The following is a 23,509-nucleotide window of genomic DNA, read 5'->3' on the forward strand; positions in this document are numbered from 1 at the left end:
GAGGTTGAAATAATTAAAACTTACAAGTTTGGAGGAAGGACCTCATATATGAAACTCAGACCACTGAGGAGAGGGTGCTGCTTGGCTGCTGCTGGGTCCATAAACATATAGCCATAGAGTTAGCAGCTGTAACTACTAGCAGTTGTAACAAATAAGTCAGTATGATCTGTGTGTACTTTTGACCATCTCTCAGTATAGAGAATGTGGATAAATAAATGTCTCACTTGAAGTTCTGACCTACCAATTTTAGCATCTTTCCCCCTGCTCTCCTTTCTTCCATCCACTGCTGCCCAGAGCCCCCCAAATGAACTGACCTGAGGGCTACCATTAACTACTTGGGACGTTCAACTAACATGTGAATGCAGTCATGGGTGGGGAGATTTCCCTTTGCCATTTTCCTCAAGGCTGCCCTGTTGTTATTGTTTAGTCGCTAAGTTGTGTCCAACTCTTTGCAACCCCATGGACTGTAGCCTGCCAGGCTCCTCTGTCCATGGGATTATCCAGGCAAGAATATTGGAGTGAGGTGCCATTTCCTCCTCCAGAGGATCATCTGGACCGAGGGATTGAACCCATGTCTCTTGTTTGGCAGGTAGATTCTTTACCGCTGAAAGTGAAAGTGAAAGTCACTCAGTTGTGTCTGACTCTTTGAGACCCCATGAACGATACACTCCCTGGAATTCTCCAGGCCAGAATGCTGGAATGGGTAGCCTTTCCTTTCTGCAGGGGATCTTCCCAACCCAGGGATCAAACCCAGGTCTCCTGAATTGCAGGCGAATTCTTTACCAGCTGAGCTACAAGGGAAGCCCCAAGGCCACTCTAGAGTGGAGCTATAATCCTAAAGCCATCTGCTTTTGGTAGATGCCAGCATAGCTCGGTGGAGAAGGCAATGGCACCCCACTCCAGTACTCTTGCCTGGAAAATCCCATGGACGGAGGAGCCTGGTAGGCCACAGTCCATGGGGTCGCTAAGAGTCGGACACGACTGAGCAACTTCACTTTCACTTTTCCCTTTCATGCACGGGAGAAGGAAATGGCAACCCACTCCAGTGTTCTTGCCTAGAGAATCCCAGGGACGGCGGAGCCTGGTGGGCTGCCGTCTATGGGGTCGCACAGAGTCAGACACCACTGAAGCAACTTAGCAGCAGCAGCATAGCTTGGAATCCTCTGGAAACTTCAGGAGGTGGTGAGCACTAGATGGAGATTGCAAAGCTAGAGGGAGAAGGACTTGCGCTTTCCTCACTATATGCTATTTGCTTCCTGCCCTCTTTCTGTTTCTGTCGTTGTTGTTCTAGAATGCTTCTTTACTCTGGGAGTGGTGGTCTTCCCTCAGCAGCAGCCAAATCTAGTTTGCTGCTTCTCCCACACTGGAAGAGTGAGCCTCTTCTCCACTCCTCATCAAAGCACACAAATGATTGTATAGAAGGATAGGTTTGGGGTTGAGTGATAATATTATTGTCAATTATCAGCACAAGAATTAACTCGTAACTCTTTTTTAGTATATGAAGTAGCAAATTCTAAGGAAGGAAAAAAGTGGAAATAATATACCGATAGTAGTTTTCAACCTTGGTTTCACAATAGACTTACCTGGGAAACTTAAAAATATCCAAATGCTTAGACTCTTTCTCTACAAATTCTGATTTAATTGATCTGGAATGGAATTGAGCAGTAGTTTTTATTTTTTTTAAAGCTTCCTAGATTATTCTAATGTATTGCCTTGTTGTGAACCATTGATGAAAAAACAGTTAAGAAAGGAGGAGATAGAAAAGACTAATGCCAATTAACACAAGCAGATGACTTTGATTAGAAATCTGGGCCTGGGGTTGTCTTCTGGTGAGTAATGCTATTGTGTCTGTTCAGTCCTTATCCAGCTTACGACTCAGCTGAAGTTGGAGCAGACCATTCATTGCCTGCTGGATGAATGTCACAAAGAGGTCAGTAAGTATCCGTGGGTTCTTGAGTACCTCTTGGAATCCTCAGATGTCAGAGCTGGGTCAGCCCTTCTTTGGATAGATTGGAAGATTGAATCTGGATAGGAAAAGGGACTTGCCTGAGGTCACTGAATCAGTGGCAGAACCAGAGCTGGGGCCTGGGTCTTCTGCTCCAGTACTCTTTGTAGCTTCTTCCCTTTTGCTTTTAGTCTCCCAAAGGCTGCCTCCATGTTGGTGAGGTCCATTTTCTGGCATAATCATCCCATGGCCATTCTCTATATCCTCCTAAATATGAACAGATTTCCTTGATAAATTTATTAAGGAAATATGTTCACTATGTCTTGGCTTAGTATTTTTGTTTGGTTTAAGTTGTATACAATATTTTGTACTGAAGGCATTTGTTTTTATCAGCATCTAAAGTCAGCACTGAATAGTTATATTTAACCTGCTTTCTTCAATGTAGTCAAAGATATCAGTTAAACAAGCAGCTTTTGCATTGTGTTTACAACATAGGAATAATATCAGAATCACGTTTTTTTGCAAGAGAAAGACGGATGTTTATTTAACACCATTAAGAGCAACATTTAGTTAGAAATTATAATTACTCTGCATGTGATTAGTGTATAAGATTACATTTATAAATTTATAAATATCAACACATCATTATGGTGATGCCCCTTTCTATACTGTAGGCACTGTGTTTGTGCTTCACATGCAATATCTCATTCAATCTTCTCAACAACCCAGTGAAGTTGGTACTATTACTAATTCCCATCAGAAGAGTTAAGAATCTTACTTAAGGTGCTATAGCTAGTCAATAGAAAAGGTGAAATAAATACTATTGACTCTCCCTGAAAAGCATCAAGCATCCATGCATGCTCAGTTGCTTCAGTCATGTCTGACTCTGACTCTATGGACTATAGCCCATCAGGCTCCTCTGTCCATGGGATTCTCCAGGCAAGAATTCTGGAGTGGGTTGCCATGCCCGCCTCCAGGGGTCTTTCCAACCCAGGGATCAAACTCGTGTCTCCTGTGTCTCCTGATTGCAGGCGGCTTCTTTACCCCTGAGCCACCAGGGAAGCCCCAAGCATCAAGCATAGTACCTGACAAATAGAATGTTCAGTAATAGTAGCTATAATAATGATAATAATAATAATTTTTTGCAATGAACTAGAATTCCATTTTTATAATGTGTCCAACTTTCACCCCTCCAATTTCTGGCTCCATAGGGGGCAAAATACGCTAATTTTTATTTAGTTTAACAAACATGTACTGAGCTATGTACTGAGGATTCTAAGAGAAATCTGACTCGGTCCCGTTCCTCCCGGGTTTCCCCGTCCAATAGGGGCAATTGATACTTAGCTAAAGAGGCTGGTTACTAACTGTTGTGAGAGACACAGGCAGTACAGGCTTTGGTGTGGAGATCTGTTCTCATCCTAACTTATAGAATGGAATGTGTTCACCTTCTTTAGCTGTGTAACATGCCCTCCATGCGAGGCAGCCTGGCCACCCTGACCCTTCTTGGCAAGTTGGTAGGTGCTGTCCCTGCTCTGGCAGACAAACTTGTGATGGAGCATGGTGAGTAACCTCTGGGGAAGCTCGGCTGCCACACTTTCACCTGCTTTGATCACACTTCCATCTGGGAGGTCCGTTCACTGTGTACACCTGGAAAGACATTACTTTCCTTCTCTAGGCTTCAGTTTCCCCATCTGGAAAGTATGCTTTATATTGGCTAATTGGGGAAAAAAAGTGTTGCTCAGCTCTGGTTTTGGGCTGTTTCTAGTCATTATTTTAACACAAAAGAATTAAGTATCTACTATGAGTCTTTCCGAAGACGGCATTGGCACCCCACTCCAGTACTCTTGCCTCGAAAATCCCATGGACGGAGGAGCCTGGTAGGCTGTAGTCCATGGGGTCGCTAAGAGTCGGACACGACTGAGCGACTTCACTTTCACTTTTCCCTTTCACGCACTGGAGAAGGAAATGGCAACCCACTCCAATGTTCTTGCCTGGAGAATCCTAGGGACGGTGGAGCCTGGTGGGCTGCCGTCTATGGGGTCGCAGAGTCGGATACGACTGAAGCGACTTAGCAGCAGCAGCAGCATGAGTCTTTCAGGTGGGAGGAGGAATTAATTCTGGAATATAGAAACACTTCTTTCTATCAGTAAAAGGAAATAAGTATCTCATAGAGGATTTATCCAAGGGTAAATCACTTAACTTCTCTATGCCTTGGTTTTCTCTTTTAGGTTCCCAGAAATCATGTATTGTGGGGGATTATAGGGGATTACCATGACTACCCCATTCAGGGCAGTAGTTTGGAGTGTCATCTAGCAGTTGACATTGCGAGGTTCCCCTGATCCCTTGGTTGTTTTCTGGATAGGTGACCTGATGGAGCATCTGTTGAGAGGTTTAGTGTACCCCAATGAGGGGGTGCAGGCTTCTGTCTGCTACCTTTATGGGAAGCTGTACTCCTCCACAGTTGCAGCTGAGATGCTTTTGGGCCATTTCCGGGAGAAGCTGTGTCCTCTCTTCCTTTCCACCATGCATGGTGCCCAGACAAAGGAGCTACAGATCAACTGCTTGGGTAAGATGTGGGACTGGAGAGAAAAGAGAAAGCTTTTGAGATTTTTTTTTTTTCCTGAGGATTTGAGATGCAGACTCATTAGCGGTGGGGAGGTTTGCTGCTTTGCACCGGGTAGAAGTCATGGGTTTGGGAGATAAGAGGCACAGACCGTGAAAGATGTCTCATGTTGGTGTGGTATCTTAAGAACGTCACCTTTGGAAGGAGAAGAGAAAAAGTGGGACAGCAGTTTTTTTGCCTCTGGTCTTTACTGCCTGCCCTGGTGCATCCTGTACTTGCTGCCAAGTTAATCTTCACACTGCATAGCTCGAGTCCCATCAGTTTCCTGTTTGGAAAATCCTCTATGGCTCCCTCTGGCCTCCAGGGTGAAGTCCAAGTTTCTCTCGTTATTTGAGGCTCAGTGTACCCTTTCAACCTCTCCTGTTAACTTCCTTACATACATACACAAAATCTATCGAATGCTTTTGAGCAGGGAGTTTTCATATTTTGGATAGAGCAAATGGGCACTGTGATTGGTGATTGGGTGCAGACCTGTTCAGAGCAGGAGCTACAGGGAAAAGCATAGTCTGGGCAACAACAATTTCTTTTCACAGTTTGGGCCAAGAGCTTTGTTTTGAACAGCTCAGCCATACATAGAGAGTGTTCATTCTGAGCCAGGACCCCTTCTGGGTTCGTAAAGATGATTAAACCCATGCTCTAATCTGAAGAAATTCATAGTCCATTGTGGAGGGCAGATGTGGACAATTAGAATTAATTGTGGTGTGCGCTGTCATGGAGATCACAAAGAAAAAGGTGGGATTCTAGTCAACATAGTACTCGAAGTCCTAGCCAGAACAATTAGGCAAGAAAAAGAAATAAAAGGCAGAAGTAAAGGAAGTAGTAAAATTGTCTCTGTTTTCAGATGATATTACCTTATAGATAGAAACCCCTAAACACTACACTGAAAGAAAAGTGAAAAAAAAAAATAAAAAGTGAAAAAAAAAAGAAAAGAAAAGAAAAGTGAAGTCGCTCAGTTGTGTGTGACTCTTCGTGACTCCATGGACTGTAGCCTGCCAGGCTTCTCTGGCCATGGGATTTTCTAGGCAAGAGTACTGGAGTGAGTTGCCATTTTCTCCTCCAGGAGATCTTCCCGATCCAGGGATTGAATCCGGGTCTCCCGCATTGTAGGCAGACACTTTACCGTTTAAGCCACCAAGGAAGTCCAAAAAATTACACTAAACACTGTTAAAACTAATAAATGAATTTAGTAAAACTGTAGGATACAAAATCAGTTGAATTTCTATACGGTAGCAAACTATCTCAAAAATAAATTAAGAAAACAGTCCCATTTACAGTAGCGTTAAAAATAATAAAATGCTTAGGAACATCTATGGAGAGATGAAGAAACTTCTAGCAGATATCTGAGGAGCCACCTTGGGTGTGTCCTGGTACCCATGCTGCTCTTGCCTCACTTCCCCACCTCTTTATTGTCTAGGTTTGCTAAAGCAGCTGCTGAAGTATGATCTCTTTGTGTCCATGATCATGAACAAGTCTGCACTGGTGGAAGGTACTGAGAGTATTGAGGGGCCACCAGGAGAGACCCCACTGCCTTTGGTGCTCAAAAAGGTAGTTGTCCTGTGATTCCTGGTCTCTGGGTTCAGTAACCCAGGAACCTGAATCTCCTGGGGCTTTTTCCTTATCCTTCTACCTAAGATTTCCTAAGTACTTTCTCACTGGCCAAAACAACATGCTATTAGAAGATTCAACGTTGGTTTTCTTTCAGTCATGAATCTTTATGTTTGTATCCTCCCCTTTACATCTGGGTTGTCTGAGAATGGAGAATACACGCAGCCGTGGAAACAAAGCCACCTCAGTTTTTGGGGATTATTCAAGCTTCTCAGCTTGGTACGTGGAGCCCTCTTTCTCTGGGCTCATCTTATCCCTTCAGCCTCACTTGCCTGTCTCTTCTACCCCACAACCCAGCACTCCAGCCATATGCAACTTCTCCCTGGTCCTGTATATGCTAGGACCTCCTGTCTCTGTTCCTGTGAAGATGCTCTTCCCCTTTTCCTTTAAAGCCTTTCCCCTCTCCTTGGTCTGATTCAGCCTTCAAGGCCTGTAGAGCTCCCCCGTCCCCTGGCTCCTTTAGGTAGAATGTGCCCTCTTCACAGTGCTTACCTCACCATGCTGTGGTTGATCAACTGGGAGCTTCTTTAGGGCAGGACCTGAGTCTGACTGTCTCTGTCCACAATGGTCAGCACAGGGCTTGGCAGAGCTGCTTATCCTCATCTGATACCAGGGATATCATTCATTGACCAGACTGTGGGACTCCTTCTGCAGAAAGGAGGAGGTACCTTGGTTAGAAACGGGAAAGGGACAGTTGGGATTAGGTAAGGTAGGAACAGAAGCAGAAGATATTAAGAAGAGGTGGCAAGAATACACAGAAGAACTGTACAAAAAAGATCTTCACGACCCAGATAATCACAATGGTGTGATCACTCACCTAGAGCCAGACATCCTGGAATGTGAAGTCAAGTGGGCCTTAGAAAGCATCACTACGAACAAAGCTAGTGGAGGTGATGGAATTCCAGTTGAGCTATTTCAAATCCTCAAAGGTGATGCTGTGAAAGTGCTGCACTCGATATGCCAGCAAATCTGGAAAACTCAGCAGTGGCCACAGGACTGGAAAAGGTCAGTCTTCATTCCAATCCCAAAGAAAGGCAATGCCAAAGAATGCTCAAACTACCTCACAATTGCACTCATCTCACATGCTGGTAAAGTAATGCTCAAAATTCTCCAAGCCAGGCTTCAGCAATACATGAACCGTGAACTTCCAGATGTTCAAGCTGGTTTTAGAAAAGGCAGAGGAACCAGAGATCAAATTGCCAATATCCGCTGGATCATCAAAAAAGCAAGAGAGTTCCAGAAAAACATCTATTTCTGCTTTATTGACTATGCCAAAGCCTTTGACTGTGTGGTTCACAATAAACTGTGGAAAATTCTGAAAGAGATGGGAATACCAGACCATCTGACCGTCTCTTGAGAAACCTGTATGCAGGTCAGGAAGCAACAGTTAGAACTGGACATGGAACAACAGACTGGTTCCAAATAGGAAAAGGAGTACGTCAAGGCTGTATATTGTCACCCTGCTTATTTAACTTATATGCAGAGTACATCATGAGAAACGCTGGGCTGGAAGAAACACAAGCTGGAATCAAGATTGCCGGGAGAAATATCAATAACCTCAGATACGCAGATAACACCACCCTTATGGCAGAAAGTGAAGAAGAGCTAAAGAGCCTCTTGATGAAGGTGAAAGAGGAGAGTGAAAAAGTTGGCTTAAAGCTCAACGTTCAGAAAACTAAGATCATGGCATCTTGTCCCATCACTTCATGGGAAATAGATGGGGAAACAGTGGAAACAGTGTCAGACTTTATTTTTTGGGGCTCCAAAATCACTGCTGATGGTGATTGAAGCCATGAAATTAAAAGACGCTTACTCCTTGGAAAGAAGGTTATGGCAAACCTAGATAGCATATTTAAAAGCAGAGACATTACTTTGCCAACAAAAGTCCGTCTAGTCAAGGCTATGGTTTTTCCAGTGGTCATGTATGGATGTGAGAGTTGGACGGTGAAGAAAGCTGAGCACCGAAGAATTGATGCTTTTGAACTGTGGTGTTGGAGAAGACTCTTGAGAGTCCCTTGGACTGCAAGGAGATCCAATCAATCCAGTAAAAGAGATCAATCCTGGGTGTTCATTGGAAGGTCTGATGTTGAAGCTGAAACTCCAATACTTTGGTCACCTCATGTGAAGGGTTGACTCATTGGAAAAGACCCTAATGCTGGGTAGGATTGGGGGCGGGAGGAGAAGGGGACGACAGAGGATGAGATGGTTGGATGGCATCACTGACTCAATGGACATGGATTTGGGTAGACTCCGGGAGTTGGTGATGGACAGAGAGGCCTGGCGTGCTGCAGTTCATGGGGTCGCAAAGGGTCGGACATGACTGAGCAACTGAACTGAACTGAAGGTAGGAATCAAAAAACCAGAGCAAACTGCCCCTCCTAGCCTCCCTGGGACGCCTCTGGAATGGTCCATGCAGGGCCTTTGAACTCTCAAGAGCAAGTCTTGTGTCTTCGAACCACAAAATCTCATGGTGCGTTAATTTCTGTGTTCACTTAATTGCTACTGTCCTGGAGTCCTTGGTGGTGTCTGGTTAGAACATTGCTCCTGGACTCAGCAGGAGCACAAGGTCTTGTGTCCTCACAGTGCACAAAGGGAGCATGAGGATGGCAGGGACAGAGATTGGAGAGCACTTCCCTAGGGAGAGAGAGCTTCGTGGAGACAGGAATCTTGGTTCAGAGGTCTTGTCCTCCATCCATATGTGGAGACTGTTCCTCTCTTGGCCATTTCGGATGATTAGTGTTTTATTTACTATAAGAATCAGCAAGTTTGGAACTAGGGTGAGGTGAGAAGGCACTTGCCTTAGGTGCAAAACTGAAGACGGTGCTAAAAACTCAGCAATCAAAAAAAAAAAGAATAAAACCTCAGCAATCAAGATAAATAATATTTTAATGCAATATTAAAAAAAATCCAAGTTAATGCAAAAAATCAATGATGAACAAAATATCAAAATTTTAAATAAAGACTGGTCTGTATTTTTCTACTTCTGTTCTTCCTTTTTTTTTTTTGGTCAGTCTAATCCCAACACAATAAGGAATATACATTTTAAGCCGAGAATGATTGGTTTGCTTAATGGTTAAATATCATTTTTCTAAGGCACTTTTAAAATACTGTAACAGCTCTGAAACTGGGAGACATTTTACCATTAATGGTATGTCATAGTTTAATTATAGCGCTTCTTCTTTCTTAGTGGTACATAAAATAATGGGTTGCCTTTTATCACTAGGCATGACTGAAATACATGTCATTTTCTATATAAAAGAGAATAAGATAAAGATTAATATCTAGAGACTCCTTTACATGCAAATGGAAAGGGTGTTTACGTATCCATTTTCAAGTCTAGCATAACTGAGACGGGTTTAAGTTTGTAGTCCTCAAGAAATGTGCAGCTTGGTGCTCCCCTTTGAAGCTCTAAAACCATGCACTCCCTCCTCTGTCTTGTGCTGTGTTTTGCTTGTCATTTTCCCCCAGAAGGCCAGTTTCTTCTACACTTAAAATCTATGGTTGCATTTAACTCTTCCCTTGATTTCTGAAAGTGTTGTTCAGTTCAGTTCTGTCGCTCAGCCGTGTCCGACCCCATGGAAAGTGTTTTAGGGACTCCTAGTAGCTATGGTGTCTGGTAGAAGTTTGGATGTTATTCAGAGTTCAGTGGAAATTCATTGAAATATTTTAATTAGAGGAATAACCTGATTTAAAATTTCTATGAGGGAGGCATCTGTGGAAAGACTCCTAGATTTGGATGTGGCTGACCTGAGTGTCTGCCTGAGCTTTGCCACTTACCAGCTGTGTGGCCTGGCATAGGTAACTTAACTTCAATGAGCTTTCCTTCCTTCCTCTGTGTGTTGAGGGTCCCCAAGACCAGTCTAGGTTCAGTGATTCACTAGGAAGACTCACAGGATTCAGTGTACAGTTATGTCCACAGCTGTAATCTATTACAGCAAAAGAATACCAAGCAAAATCAGCAAAAGGAAAGGTGTATGGGATGAGGTCTAGGGAAAAACCAGGCACAAGCTTCCAAGAGTCCTCTCCTAGTGGGGTCACACTGGATGCACTCTATTCCTCCATCTATGAACTGTGACAGTATGTATGAGATGTTTAGCAGGAAAGCTCTTTAGAGTCTCAATGCCCAAGGTTTTAATTGGGAGCTATCTGATTATGTAGATATCCTCTGCCTAGCACATACCAAAATCCCAGATTCCCAGAAAGAAAGCAGGTGTGCAGCATAAACTGCATTGCTTGAACAAATGGTTTAATCACAATGAACCACTCTTATCAGTCCTGGGAGAATTGGGAACCCTCCTGAAATTCAGCTTCCCAGACTCAGTGAGTGGCCAGCCTTGCGGACAGGACTTTCTAAGGGTACAGTCTCAGGTCTGCAGTGTTAACTCTTCTGCACACTTTGTAAAGCGAGACTAATAGTAGAACCTTGCCTTGTCACGAACCAGGCTTGTTGCAAACATTAATACTAGACGAGGTTTGTGAAAGTGCTTTTGTCAATGAAGGCCAGAGCCTTCTTGGGGACGGGTTTACTGTTCTTGGAATGCCACTGTGTTCTTTTGTTCTATTTCACGCCTGCTGCTGTTCATAGAGACTCTTTTCCATAATCCAGAGCTGCTCTCCTTGAGTATCATGGTTACGCCTGGTGCCAGTAGTGTGGGGGGGATTCAGAGACAATCAGGCTCTTGCCCTGAGGCACCCAGGTGCGTCCCTCTGGTCCTGTCTGTATTATGACTATGGCACATTTTGCTGCCTGTTTCTCCAGCTTCTTCTCTCCAGAGATGAGACTCTGCAGGTGGCCAGTGCCCAATGTATAACTGCAGTATTGGTCCACTCACCAGCGAAGCATGCCCTGGCCTTCATCCACGCTGACATCCCAGGTGGGAGTCCGTTTCTAACTTTCTCCTCTGAGAACCCCAGAATTCTGACTGGAGACCTTTGCATAGCAGCAGCAGCAGTTCTGTTGGGATTCTTTGTTATGCATACTGAAGGGGCTGGCTGATTGATGGCATGTTCATTATATATGACAGAGTCTAGGAAATACACCTCAGGAAATCTGAATCTTCTTTTGACAGATTTCTAATTGACCTTGAACAATTTGTTACTGATTTTTAGACCAGTCTAGGAATAAACCATCTAGAAATAAACATCTAGTGTGGGGTAGTAGAAAGACCTGTAGAAAAAAAGGAACTAATGTGTCTTAAAAGTTTGTTATGAGCCAGGAAATATACCCTGAGGTGCACTGTAAATGTTGCCACATTTAGTTCCTCATCTTTGCTATTTTATGAATAAGAAAATTGAACTAGAGAAGGGAAATAACTGGCTTAAATCGACAAGGCTCGGCGTTGGCAGAGAAGAAATACGAAATCAAGGCTCTCTGGCTCTAAAACCTCTTTTCTCTGCATCATGTTGCTGCCCAAAAGAAGAAGTTAGACAGTAAGCCAGAGGGCATTTTCCAGGTTTATCTGTGAATTAATGATCATGTCTTATGGTGAGGGTGTATGAACAGATGAAGTGACAGGTATGAGATACTTAATAAATCTAAACCCTAGTATTAGTTGAGGGAGCAATATCACACAGTTTTCATATTGCTTCCTCCCTCTCTCCCTGGCCAGAGTTCCTCTTTGAGCATCTTTCCTCTTCCAGTGAAGTGCTTGTCTGGTCCTGCTACAGCTGCTTGATACTCCTCGCAGAAGAGCCACTCTTCTTTTCCAAGTGCCACACGGTGTACGGTTGGTATTGTGGGTCCTGTACTAGCTCTGGCTCGGGTGGACAACACCTTGAAGTTAGGTGGCAACAGCAGTGATGGGCGGGCTGGCCTATACTTTGGAGGAAGGTGCTGGTCTGGTCATTTCCATCAGCCCCAACTCGTCACCAGATTCCGCAGGCAAGCAGTGATATCCAAACAGTTCTGCTCTCCATTAATTGTCAGAAGTATATGTTTAGCGAGTAAAGGACACTCCTATCAGCCACGAGATGAATTCCTGTTGTACCTGAAGAGCAGTCTTTTCTTGTGCCCCAGAAATCTCCATCTAATTAGTCCCCAGGTTTTGCTGATTTATCCTTTCAAAGTTTTTTGAAACTATCCCTTCTTTCCTGGTGATCCCTTCCTTGTCTGGGACTTTTTATATCGCATCTAGATTTTTCGACTGAGCACATTCAATTATTCATATTCTGTGTTCCTATGCTATGCCGGGCATCAGACTGGGAGCTAGAGATTTAGAGATACATATAATGTGGTCCCTGTCCTCTGGAAGGGGAGGGAGATATAAACAAGGTGGTTAGGGTTATGCTCGAGGGGATGGACAAGAGGTGTAGGAGGCCAGAGGAGGCCCATAGCTCTGCCTGAGTGGACCAGAGAAGGCTTCCTGGAGAGTGGAGGTCTGAGCTGATTCTTTTGGGAGAAATAGGAGTTTATGTAGTAGAGAAGATGTAGTAGCCCAGCCAGTAGGCATTGATGAAAAACCTCAAATACCAGGGCCTGTGCTGTGGGTTGTGCTGGGTTTGGGGAGACAGAGGTGAATCAGACAAGGGCCTGCCCTCAAAGATCTCACAGCTCCGCCCCATCAGCTCAACTTGTCAGGACTGCTCCATGAGGGCTGCCAGCAACTGTGTGCTGTCCAGAGCCTCTCCCCTCTCCTGGGAAGGCAGGAGGGAGACTACTGGGCACTGATCCCTGGCCTCTGCCGTGTCATTTTGAGGTAGGGATCGAGTCGGTGGTAAGGAGCCTACAGGGAAGTCTGAAGATGAACAACACTGAGCTGCACAAGCAGGGCCTGCTGCTCTTTGCTGAGATCCTGACTCGGTGAGCTAAGTGGCGGAGCATCAGGCCTGCAGGGGCCAGACTGGAGAAGCGAAAAACTGGAGGTGTTTATTCCTGGTGGGGTCAGTGATAGGAGTTCACACGCTTATTCTTCATTTACAATTTCTCAGGCAGCCAGAAGAGATCAAGCTGTTCACAAGCTCAGCCATGTGCAGAGATGCTGGCCGTGCCCTCCGAGAGGCAGTGAGCAGCCCTGTGCTGGAGGTGGCCGCTGAGGCACTGAAGGCCATTTCTGCCTTTCTGAGGTGAGAGACCCAGCCAGACTGAACTTCCCACCTCTGCATGTACCCAAAGGCCTGTCAAGGCCAGAGCAGCTTCCAGGGGATACTTGTCCTTTAGGTCAGGGAAATTTCATTGAATTATTTCTTTCCATTATTCTGCTTACTCTGTTCTGCCTTTATGAAACTGCCATTTGGATGTTGGGCATCCTGGCTTGGTCATCTGATTTTTTTTTCTTTTGTTTCTTTTCTTTGTCTGACAGTTTTTCATCTTTTTGTCATTATGTACTGGTTTCCAGGAGATTTTCTTGACCTTAGTTTTCAACCCTACTATTGAGTATTTTACTTCTACTTTCATATTTTAATTTGGAAGAGTTCCTTCCAATTCTTTGCATGTTTTTTTAAATAGGATTTTATTCTGTATTTATTTTATGGATATAACCTTTTAAAACTCAGTCTTTTTTTTAGTCGGGACTTGGCCCCCACTTCCTTTCTACTAATTTTTCCTTCTACCTAAAATACTGTTCCCCTTAAATCTTTGCATGACTGGCAGCTTTCCATCATTCAGGTCTTATTCAGAGTGTCCTTTCCTAACTGACCCATTTGGCTATTGCAGCACCTACTTGACAATTCTTGTTTATTCATCTGTTTTGTGTCTTCTCCACAATATAACATAATCTCCAAGAATTAAGAGATCATGTCATTTTTTTAAAACTGCTATATGCCTCACTCCTAATAGATAGTCAGTATATGAATGATGTTAAAATGGATGGTGAGACTAAATGATCCTAGGGTCAAAATGGGAAATTATTCCTTAGTAAGATGCTTGATCTTGAAAAAACTAATGGAGGAAACCCATATTTATTTATATAGAAAATTTTACTTTGTTTCTACATTTTCCCTTTTAAAAATCTAACAAAGTAATGTATTTAAGCAATAAAAAATAAAACATGCATAAGGTTTATAATGAAAAGAAAGAGTCCTCTTCCCTACTTTCTAAAGGAAACTAATTTTAACTCATTTTGGTTTTAGTTCTGGTGACTTATTTCCCTAACTCTAAACAATATGAGTGTAATGCTATTTCTTTGTCCATTTAGAACATTTCAATTGAATTGCCAATAGGAAAGACCAAGACTTAGCTCTTCTCTACATTTCCTTGAAATTTTTGCTAGTTAATATTTTGTTTTCAAACTTTTAAATAATATACTTAAAACTTGTATTTCTTCTTCCTTCAACTTGAAGCAGTACCTCTTGACACCCTACTTGGTTAGCTGAGTATATTAGCACCCCAACTCTTCCTTACCTTTCTCCTCCTTACCTTCTACTACTCAATATCAGCTGTACCTTTAATTTTGTATTGTACTTTTAATTTATAGTGTAAAGGTTGTTAACATTTATAGTCTCATCTAGAACAATATTTAAGTCTTTGTCCCTTGCATAACATTGCCTCTAAAAATTGAAAGAAAGAATAGCATTTACATTATAATGGCTTCAGTTTGTCTTTTTTCCCCTTTTGTCCTTTCCTGGATTTGAATCTCTAAATCTGGGGCGTGAATACCAGCAAGAGTGAGTAAACCAACAGGGTAACAAAGGCCTAGAGTAAGAGCAGAAATCAGTCAGAAGTTCCCAGGCAGAGATGCAGGTCTGCCAGGAGGTCAGTGTTATGGGGGACTGATAGCACCTTTCAGGCAGGACGTAGTGTTTGAGCTGTGCTACGAGGGCTTCCCTGGTGGCTCAGATGGTAAAGAATCTGCCTGCAGTGCAGGAGACTCAGTTTTGATCCCTGGGTCGGGAAGATCCCCTAGAGAAGGAAATGGCTACCCACTCCAGTATTCTTGCCTGGAGAATCCCATGGACAGAGGAGCCTGGTGGACTACAGTCCAAAGGATTAAAAAGGATTAATAACCTTATAATTAATACCCTTATATTATTAACCTTATAAATGTTAGTTTTATTATATATACTAACATATACATACGTAAGGGATGAGAGATTTGTGGAAGGACTAGGATTGGTCAAAACACGTGGGTGGGAAAATTTAGGGATTACTGAGGGTACAGTAGTCAGTCTGGCCAGCAGGTTGCATGAGGGTAAGTAGTACTTGAAGAAGCCAGAAAGCTGGTTGGATCAGAATTATGGAGAATTATGGGTAGGGGGCTTATTAGGTTATTAAGTTTATTAATATAAGTTTATATTTATAAGGTTAATAACAAGGTTATTAATGATAAGGTTATTAATCCTTAGATGCTTTTATTTTTGACTTTAATTTTCCTGAATGTTCAGTGAGGTAGTCCCTCTGAGGTGGAGTGATTCAGAAGGTCTCAGGGAAGCACAGCCAGAAGAAGGAGTGAGGAGTGAGAACTGTTGAAAGAATTTAAAGATGGCAGAGCCAGAGCTTGGCTATCAGTGTAGGATGGAAAGCTAGAGCTTCCATTCGATACTGTTCACTAATTGTAACAGATGTGCCACATTAATGCAGTGTGTTAATGGTAGGGGAAACTGCATTAGGGCTGGGGGAGTATGGCAACACTGCACTATCTACTGTATTTGTTTCTGTAAATCTAAAACTGTTGTAAAAAATAAAGTCTAAACGGGGGGGAAAAAAAAGAAAGAGCTTCCAGAAGGGAAAGGGGATATCAAGCCTTCACTATATACAGTTAACTGAGCAGTTAGAAGGCCCAACAGATTGCTCTCAGAGTTCAAAAACGGCCCAGAGATGAGGGTTGAGGTAGGTTTCTCCTTAGTTACTGCATTGGGTTTAATTAGCATCCCTCTAAAATTCATTCCCTTGTTTGGAAATAGGGCCTTTGTAGATATAATTGAGTTAAGATGAGGCCATACAGTGTGGGCTCCTGAATCCAGGGGCTGATGCCCTTAGAAGGAGAAGGGAGTTTGGACACAGACACACACAGAGGGCCGTGTGAAGACCGAGGCAGAAACTGGAATCATTCATCTACAAGCCGGGGAATGATAAGGATTGACAGAAGCCACCAGAAGCTAAGAAGCAAGGCAGGATTCTTCCCTAGAGCCTTTGGAGGGGCTGACACCTTGACTGAAGACTTCTAGCCCCCAGAATGTGAGAATAAATTTCTGTTGTTTTAAGCCACACAGTTTATGGTAATTTATCATAGCATTTCTAGGAAATCAAATACAGCAAACTATACCCTGTCAAGTAGTCAGTCATTCATTTCTTTACTTTTTTAAAAAAATTTAGCATCAATTTTCAATGCATCTAGCTCTGTTAGGTAAAGTGAAAAGGCAGAACTGGCCCCTGGCCTCTTGGAGCTCACATTTAGACTAATCATGACTCTTGCCTCCTCTGAGTCTATAGAAATATGAGAGTTCAAATGGACCCTAAGTGTTACTCTTCACATTGTTTCACATTCTCATACTGATTGTTTCTCCAAACATAGTTTCCAGTCTCTGATTATAATCTCCAAGAATGGGGAGTTCACTTCCTCCTAGATACTCCTGTCCACCTCTATAGAGATTTCTTCAGCTCTAAAAAAATTTTATTGAAGTATAGTTACTTTACAGTGTTGTGTGCCTCTATAGTGTTTTGACTCTTAGAAAGTTCTTCCTTATATTCATTCCTTAAATAAAATCTGGGTCCTTGATAACATTTACCTATTGATCATGATTTTCCTCATTAAGGTAACAGAAATCAAATTTGATTTCTTTTCTCTAAGAGAGCTTGGGATAGGGTGGGGAGGGAGGTGGGAAGGGGGTTCAGGATGGGGCGACACGTGTACCTGTGGCTGATTCATGTTGATGTATGGCAAAAACCATCATGATATTCTATAGTAATTATCCTCCACTTAAATTAATTGAAAAAATAAGAGAGCTTATAAGTTATTTGAGAACAGTGGCCATATACATCTCTTGATACACCTTCTGTTCTAGGTAGTACTTCTTTAAGGGAGAGGCCCTTTTCAGTGAGAAAACCCTCTGTATCCTTAATAACAATAACCATAGTCATGTGCATGCCTGCATGCGTGCTAAGTCGCTTCAGTTGTGTCCGACTCTGTGCAACCCTATGGACTGTAGCCTGCCAGGCCCCTCTGTCCGTGGGGATTCTCCAGACAATACTGGAGTGGGTTGCCATGCCCTCCTCCAGGGGATCTTTCCGAACCAGGGATTGAATCCACATCTCTTACATCTCCTGCATTGGCAAGTGGGTTCTTTACCACTGGCACCACCTGGGAAACCCAGTCACAGTCATAGCTGTCATTTATAAGGACTTACTATCTAGTAAGCACTGTCCTGAGTTCTTGGCATACATTATCCAATTTGATCCTTAGCATAATTCTATGAGGACAGTACTGTTACCTTTCACTTACTAGATGAGGAAACTAAGGGCTGGAGAAGAGGAGGAATGTGCATAAAGTCACGCAGCAGACAAGTGCTGGAGCCGGGATTTTTGTCAGATCAGTTCCTGGACCCATGTTCGGATCCACCACATGCCCCCTCATTGCCTGAGAACCTGAGGCTATCTTGGGGTACCCTGACCTCACCGTAGGCCTACCTTTGTCTCCCTGCATGCAGGAAGGATCATCAGAGTGCGCTGCCTGTGCTGTATAAGGAGCTGCAGGCCTTGGTCAAAGCTATGCTGAGCCGGTGTGCAGATCTGTCCCGGATGCCACTGAACTGGAGGCCCCTGGTCAGTGCACAGCAGCTGCTGCTTCTGGAGAGCATGCTGTTCTGTGTTTTTAGAAGATAATTAGTACATTGCATTATGTTTATATGCTACTTTGTAGCTTTTTCTCATGCACACATGCCTACAATGAGATGTTATTTTTTTATACTAACTGCAGAGCTGTGAGGCTTAATAATTGTTGTCCTCGTTAGGAAACCGAAGCCACAGGGGTTAAACAGTTTTTCTCTTAGGTCCAAAGCTAGCAAGGACCTGAGTTTGGGTGGTAAATCCCAGGGCCTACTACATTCTTTGTCTTTTATATCATCCAAGCAGGTATGGTAAACATGCTCACAACATTATTTAAGACTGGATTCACTAGAATCTTAGAATCTGACGAGTGTGCAGTGTGTCATAACTGTTGGCTTTTAGTGGTCCATAGGCTTAAAATATCAGAGGAAATACTATTGATATGAGTGCTTTATGTCTTCTAGATTAACTTTGGAAACTAAGCTCTTTGCACATGATACGGTGGGGGAATTTGTGTGTTTGGAGCAACTAATATGGGCGTTACAGCCAATTAGGCTAATGTCCACTAGCCTGTGACAGCTTTCTGTGTATAACAGAACAAGAACCAGTCCTGTGCTTCACAGGAAAACAAGGGGTTAAGGTTCCCCTTTGTACCATTTTTTAAAGGAGCTACTAGGTGGCTGGATTTTTGAGGATATCCCTAAGATCCCTTGGGAAGTGTTAGGTGTGTGGGAATGCCAGGCTCCAGTGTGGGGGGAAGAGGTCTGTAGTCCTCTAAGCAAAGACTAGAACACAGAGTAGGTAATTGACCAATAGTTTCCCCTCTTTCCTTCTTACCTCAGGGCCATGCCTCCAACAGAAATTTGGAGAGGGCCATTCTTCGAAGAGGGGAGTTCCTCTTGAGCACTCTGGAGGGGTTTAGAAATGCCTGCAGGTGAGCAGCTCTTTGCGGTCTGATGAGGTAGTAGTACTGGGTGGGTGGGTGCAGAAAGGAATGGACAAAGGGTGAAGTTCGAGAAGCAACACTTGATTTCTGATGCTTTGCTGCATAGTGAGAGGACTTTGGCTGGGGTGGAGGATGGGGATGTGTGTGAGTTTGGAGTGAGTATGTGGAAGAGGTCTCTAAAGGTTCCCTTCTGGTGAAGTTTTTGTTACTGTGCGATGAAGTTGTATCTCATTCAGCTTTGTGCCTCGTCCCAAGTAACCTAGCGCTATATGTGTTCACTGACTGCTTGTTAGATTAATTCAGTTCTCATCAACAAACATTTGTGGCACCTACCGTGTGCCAGCCCTGATGCTAGATAGTGAAAGTAGAAAGATAACTCAGATCAGCTCTTGCCCAAAAGGAGCTCACAGTCTCTTGGGAACGGAGACAGTTTTGCGTATATGTGTGGAATCCGTTACATTGTCACAAACCTGGGGAAGGCATTCCAAACAGAGAGAGCAGCACGCGTAAAGGCAGAGAGATGTGAAGCAGCGGACAGCAGAGCATGTCGAGGGAAGTATTAACACATATAGTCGGGTGCGGTGTCACGTGTCATGGGGGAGAGGGCAGGGAGCTCGAAGCTGGAGAGGGGGCCGAAGACCAGGGTCTCCCTCACTGAGGCCTCCGGAGTTTTCTCCAGGTCTGCTGGTAGGGATGCTTGCCCTGAACCCTGAACTCAGAAATCCCTCTAAGAGGATGAATCTGACCTTTTTGCATAGGCAGTAGTAAATATACTAATATTTATTTCTCAGGTTGGCTATGGAATTCCAGAGGGAACCTTCAGCCCAGGAAAATCCATTCACAGCTCCCAGTGCTGAGAAAGAAGACACCTTGGAGGCCTTCTCAGAATTTCTCCTCAGTGCCTGTGACTCCCTGTGTATCCCCATGGTGATGGTGGGTTGGGCAGCAAGGATCTTGAGGAGGAGAAAGATGTGAAAGCAAGCCAGGCTGAGAGGCACGGGACAGTGACTCGACACTCAACTAGACCTTCTGAGGGTCTTAGCAGTGTTGTTCTTGCAGCTGCTTTTCCTTTAGTTTTAAAATCACAGTACAGTGTTTTGTTGTAAACAGTAGATTAATACATGCCTCTTAAAAAGTAGAAAGCAGTAGTAATAAAATAATAGACAGGTAATGTTTCAGTTCAGTTCAGTCACTCAGTCGTGTCCAACTCTTTGTGACCCCATGAACTACAGCACGCCAGGCCTCCCTGTCCATCACCAACTCCCGGAGCTTGCTCGAACTTATGTCCATTGAGTTGGTGATGCCATCCAACCATCTCATCCTCTCTCTTCCCCTTTTCCTCCCACCTTCAATCTTTCCCAACATCAGGATCTTTTCCAGTGAGTCAGTTCTTTGCATCAGGTGACCAAAGTATTGGAGCTTCAGCTTCAGCATCTGTCCTTCCTGTGAATATTCAGGACTGATTTCCTTTAGGATGGACTGGTTGGATCTCCTTGCAGTGCAGGGGACTCTCAAGAGTCTTTTCTACCACCACAGATCAAAAGCATCAATTCTTTGGCGCATGTTAATGAAGTGATAAATGCCTTATATTCAGAACTTAATTTAACCCTCCCATTGACCCTGTGAAATAGGTCCTATAATTTCCCCCAATTTAAAGATGATTTTTCTATGGCTGTAAAGCAAGTATATGACAGTGTGAGGTTTGAACCCATGTGTTTTGTCTACCTAGTAAAAATGGCAACCCACTCCAATGTTCTTGCCTAAAAAATCCCAAGGACAGAGGAGCCTGGTGGGCGTGGTCCGGGGGGGGTCACAAGAGAGTTGGACACGACTGAGTGACTAAGCATGCAAGGAGCAACAGTCAATGTGATTCAGGCTTCAGTAAGTAGCACATATGTGAGTTCTGTAACATGAGAGATGGCTACTCTCAAGAGACCTGCTTTTGAGCTGACTTGAGACAAAGATGGTAGGAAGAGCAGGGTCCATAGTGTTGACTGCCCAGATGACCTTGGGTGAGTCTTGTCCTGTTTGAGTTTTGGACATCCTATGAACAGTCCGTTAGTTGGGAAAGGAGACCTCCAAAACACCCACTGCAAACAGTAGGTGGCAGCAGGGGAGCATCCTCTGGTTATGACAGGAGAGAGCCTCTTTTCCTTGAAGAAGCCTTTGAGCCAGCATGCCATGATCTTCAGGAGGGTAACTCTCGGGGGCCATGGGTTACAGCTCTGATTGGCACACACTAACAGTAATAGTTGGGCCATTCACTTTGGTTTCTTCCCCTGCTCTGCCTTTCTGCTAGATTTATGAAGTGTTAGAGCTAGATCTAGAATTAGATCATAGAATTATTGTGTTCTTCTTGCTTCCTACTTTTCAGTATTTTACATATTTTCTTTAATGAACTTGTATTACCTTTCTAGTTGAAAAAATAACTTGGTTTGAAAACCAAATGAAAAGTATCTGTAAGAACCACATCCCTGAGGCCCTGACTACTTATACATGAGGAACCGAAACAGTGAAAGGGGAGGGGGTGACTGACCCAGGGCACACAGCGACCTTGTGCAAAGCTTGAAATAGAACCCAAGTTTCTCTACTCTGTCTACCACATCAGGCTGCCTTGTGATTCTATTCAAAGATCACATGAAAAATAAACATGAAGGAAGTTTGTGAACCATATTATTAAATGTTAGAAACATGAGTGTCATTCATATCACTATAATGCATAGTTTAGAAAGTCCTTTTTACAAGTGAGATGTCATTTGTTTCTGGGAGGTAGGACTTGTGGTTATTCCTGGTTTACTCTTTGGTAGATGCCCAGAGCGGTAATGAATCTTGTACAGTTTATTAAGTGGCAGATGTAAGCCTTGGATGTAGGCTTGTGATTTCAGGTCTCTAAGCTTTTTGTGTGTCCATCAGATGAAAGAATTTAGTCTATTACTGCTAGATGATGTGGTTTTTGCTGATGCTTTTGCTCCTTCAGAAGCAAAAGTCCTAGAGGACTGTGCGCTCCCTCTTGATTCTTTGCAGAGGTACTCAGAGCAGGCCACTCACCCAGCCGTGATGGAGGTTTTCCTCTCAGTTCTGCACAGCCTTTTTGTCATCGTCCCTCACATGAAGGAGAAATTCTCCAAGAAGCTCGGTAGGCCTCAAGCAAGTGTGGAAGTTGGAAGGGAGGCTGGCGCCTTAGGCAGTTGCTCAGGGTACTCAGAGAGAGTACAACCTGTGGGTGGAGGGTTACTCATTCGTTCAGAATCAGCGTCCACACTCTGCCTAGTGTTGAGTGGGAGGATATATCATCCAGCAGTCTAAAGTCTTTAAAGGCAGTTCTCAAATTAATTGATACTTCTCTGAGTCAAGAAGGTTCCAGTTCAGAGCCATGGGTTAAACTGCTGTCTCAGAAAGTTGCTGTGAAACTGAGGGGTTTATTCCCTACCTGAAGCCCTACCAGATAGAATACGGATTATTCCCAACACGAGCTGGGGCAGTGGGAGCTCTTGTCTAGAATCTTGCTCTTACAGGGGCCCGGAATGGACAGGATGGTGGTCACTTTTGACAGATCTTCAGAGCAGGGTGGAGTGGGAGGGGGGAGACTGGGAGAGTCAGGCAGTGCAGGGGCCTGGGCCAGGGTCACCAGCTAATGCGGAAGGTGAACTTTTATTCGGCACTTACTCTGAGCTAAGTATTTGTTAGATCTTCTATATACATGTATCCTACTTAGTTTCACAGCAGGCTTTGAGGTATAGATATAGAAACTGAATCTCAGAGAAGGTAAGTAAATGTCTCAGGGTCACATTACTAGATAGCGATGGAGCATATTTGAACAGAGGTCTGTGTAACTCCATAACTAGTACCACCCAGACTTGGGAATCCCTGTAACAAGCCTGGCTTAAACCACTCTCTGCTTTCTTCCCAATTCTCGCAAGCTGCCTCATCATTCATACGACTGGCCCTGGAACTGAAGGCTAGGTTCTGCAGTGGCCTGAGGTATGTATTATCCCAAGGGGCCAAGTGTCCTTCTTGACTGGACAAGTGGAAATTTCTGACTGGTGTGGTTTAGTCATAGGACCATGGAGGGATTGACACAGTGTCAGAATTGCTCAGCAACTGATGGTACGAGCTGGATGGGCTTCTCTAGCTTTTACTTATCTGGTTCTGATAAGACTCTCATTCCATGTGATACTTGGAAGGGCACCTTTTAGCATCAAAACTGGAAGGGCTCTTAGAGATCATTTGTCTAACCCCTCATTTTACAGACCAGGAAGCTGAGGCCCTCACAGGGTAACTGATGCCGTGTACATCCAGAGAGTCATGTCCTGGTTGCTTCCAGCCCAGCAATTCCAGAAGAGAGGCTCTCTTATACAGAGTAGAGAGGTTGCTGCTTCAATCTCTCTTGTTAGGTTTCTGGAGCAGCCTTTCCATTTCTGACTTGCTACGTGTTTCTGTTTTTGCTTGGCAGATTCCACTTGTTACTGCCTACAGTCCTCAAGGTAACCTCAGTGTAGTGCCTAGCCCTCCTTCCATATCTCTGGATAGAACAACCGACATTCAGGAGAGAATACAGGGATCCACCTGGGTTCAGATCCACAGTTTTGGATGTTTGTAATTCTCCTGAATCACCCATTTGGAGTTCAACAGCTTCCCCCTTTTCTAGTACTTGCTAGCCCCTTCCTGACCCAGGAGCACATTTTGTTTATA

The 23,509-nt window shown here is 43.8% G+C and overlaps 1 protein-coding gene across 13 annotated transcripts in view; it reads left to right on the forward strand.

Moving 5' to 3' along the window:
- Positions 1–23,509, forward strand: part of MEI1 (meiotic double-stranded break formation protein 1) — a 73,504-nt gene that overhangs the window by 19,422 nt on the left and 30,573 nt on the right. For 4 of the 13 annotated variants that reach the window (XR_014081574.1, XM_081587679.1, XM_081587673.1 and 1 more), the window contains 13 exons: positions 1,857–1,930; positions 3,400–3,505; positions 4,308–4,511; positions 5,983–6,113; positions 10,933–11,047; positions 11,783–11,899; positions 12,873–12,972; positions 13,101–13,235; positions 17,754–17,868; positions 18,714–18,805; positions 19,609–19,750; positions 21,842–21,953; positions 22,738–22,798. Coding sequence is in view for 12 of the 13 variants with exons in the window: in XM_081587673.1 (XP_081443799.1) it covers positions 1,857–1,930; positions 3,400–3,505; positions 4,308–4,511; positions 5,983–6,113; positions 10,933–11,047; positions 11,783–11,899; positions 12,873–12,972; positions 13,101–13,235; positions 17,754–17,868; positions 18,714–18,805; positions 19,609–19,750; positions 21,842–21,953; positions 22,738–22,798 (1,504 nt within the window). In the remaining variant the exon portion in view is untranslated. Of the gene's footprint in view, positions 1–1,856; positions 1,935–3,399; positions 3,506–4,307; positions 4,512–5,982; positions 6,114–10,932; positions 11,048–11,782; positions 11,900–12,872; positions 12,973–13,100; positions 13,236–17,753; positions 17,869–18,713; positions 18,806–19,608; positions 19,751–21,841; positions 21,954–22,737; positions 22,799–23,509 lie in introns of all 13 variants that reach the window. The other 9 variants (XM_081587677.1, XM_081587675.1, XM_081587676.1 and 6 more) reach the window with 4 other exon arrangements.

The sequence above is a fragment of the Giraffa tippelskirchi genome, chromosome 4 (assembly GCF_054371585.1).
Source record: "Giraffa tippelskirchi isolate mGirTip1 chromosome 4, T2T-mGirTip1v1.2.pri, whole genome shotgun sequence".
Lineage (NCBI taxonomy): Eukaryota > Metazoa > Chordata > Mammalia > Artiodactyla > Giraffidae > Giraffa > Giraffa tippelskirchi.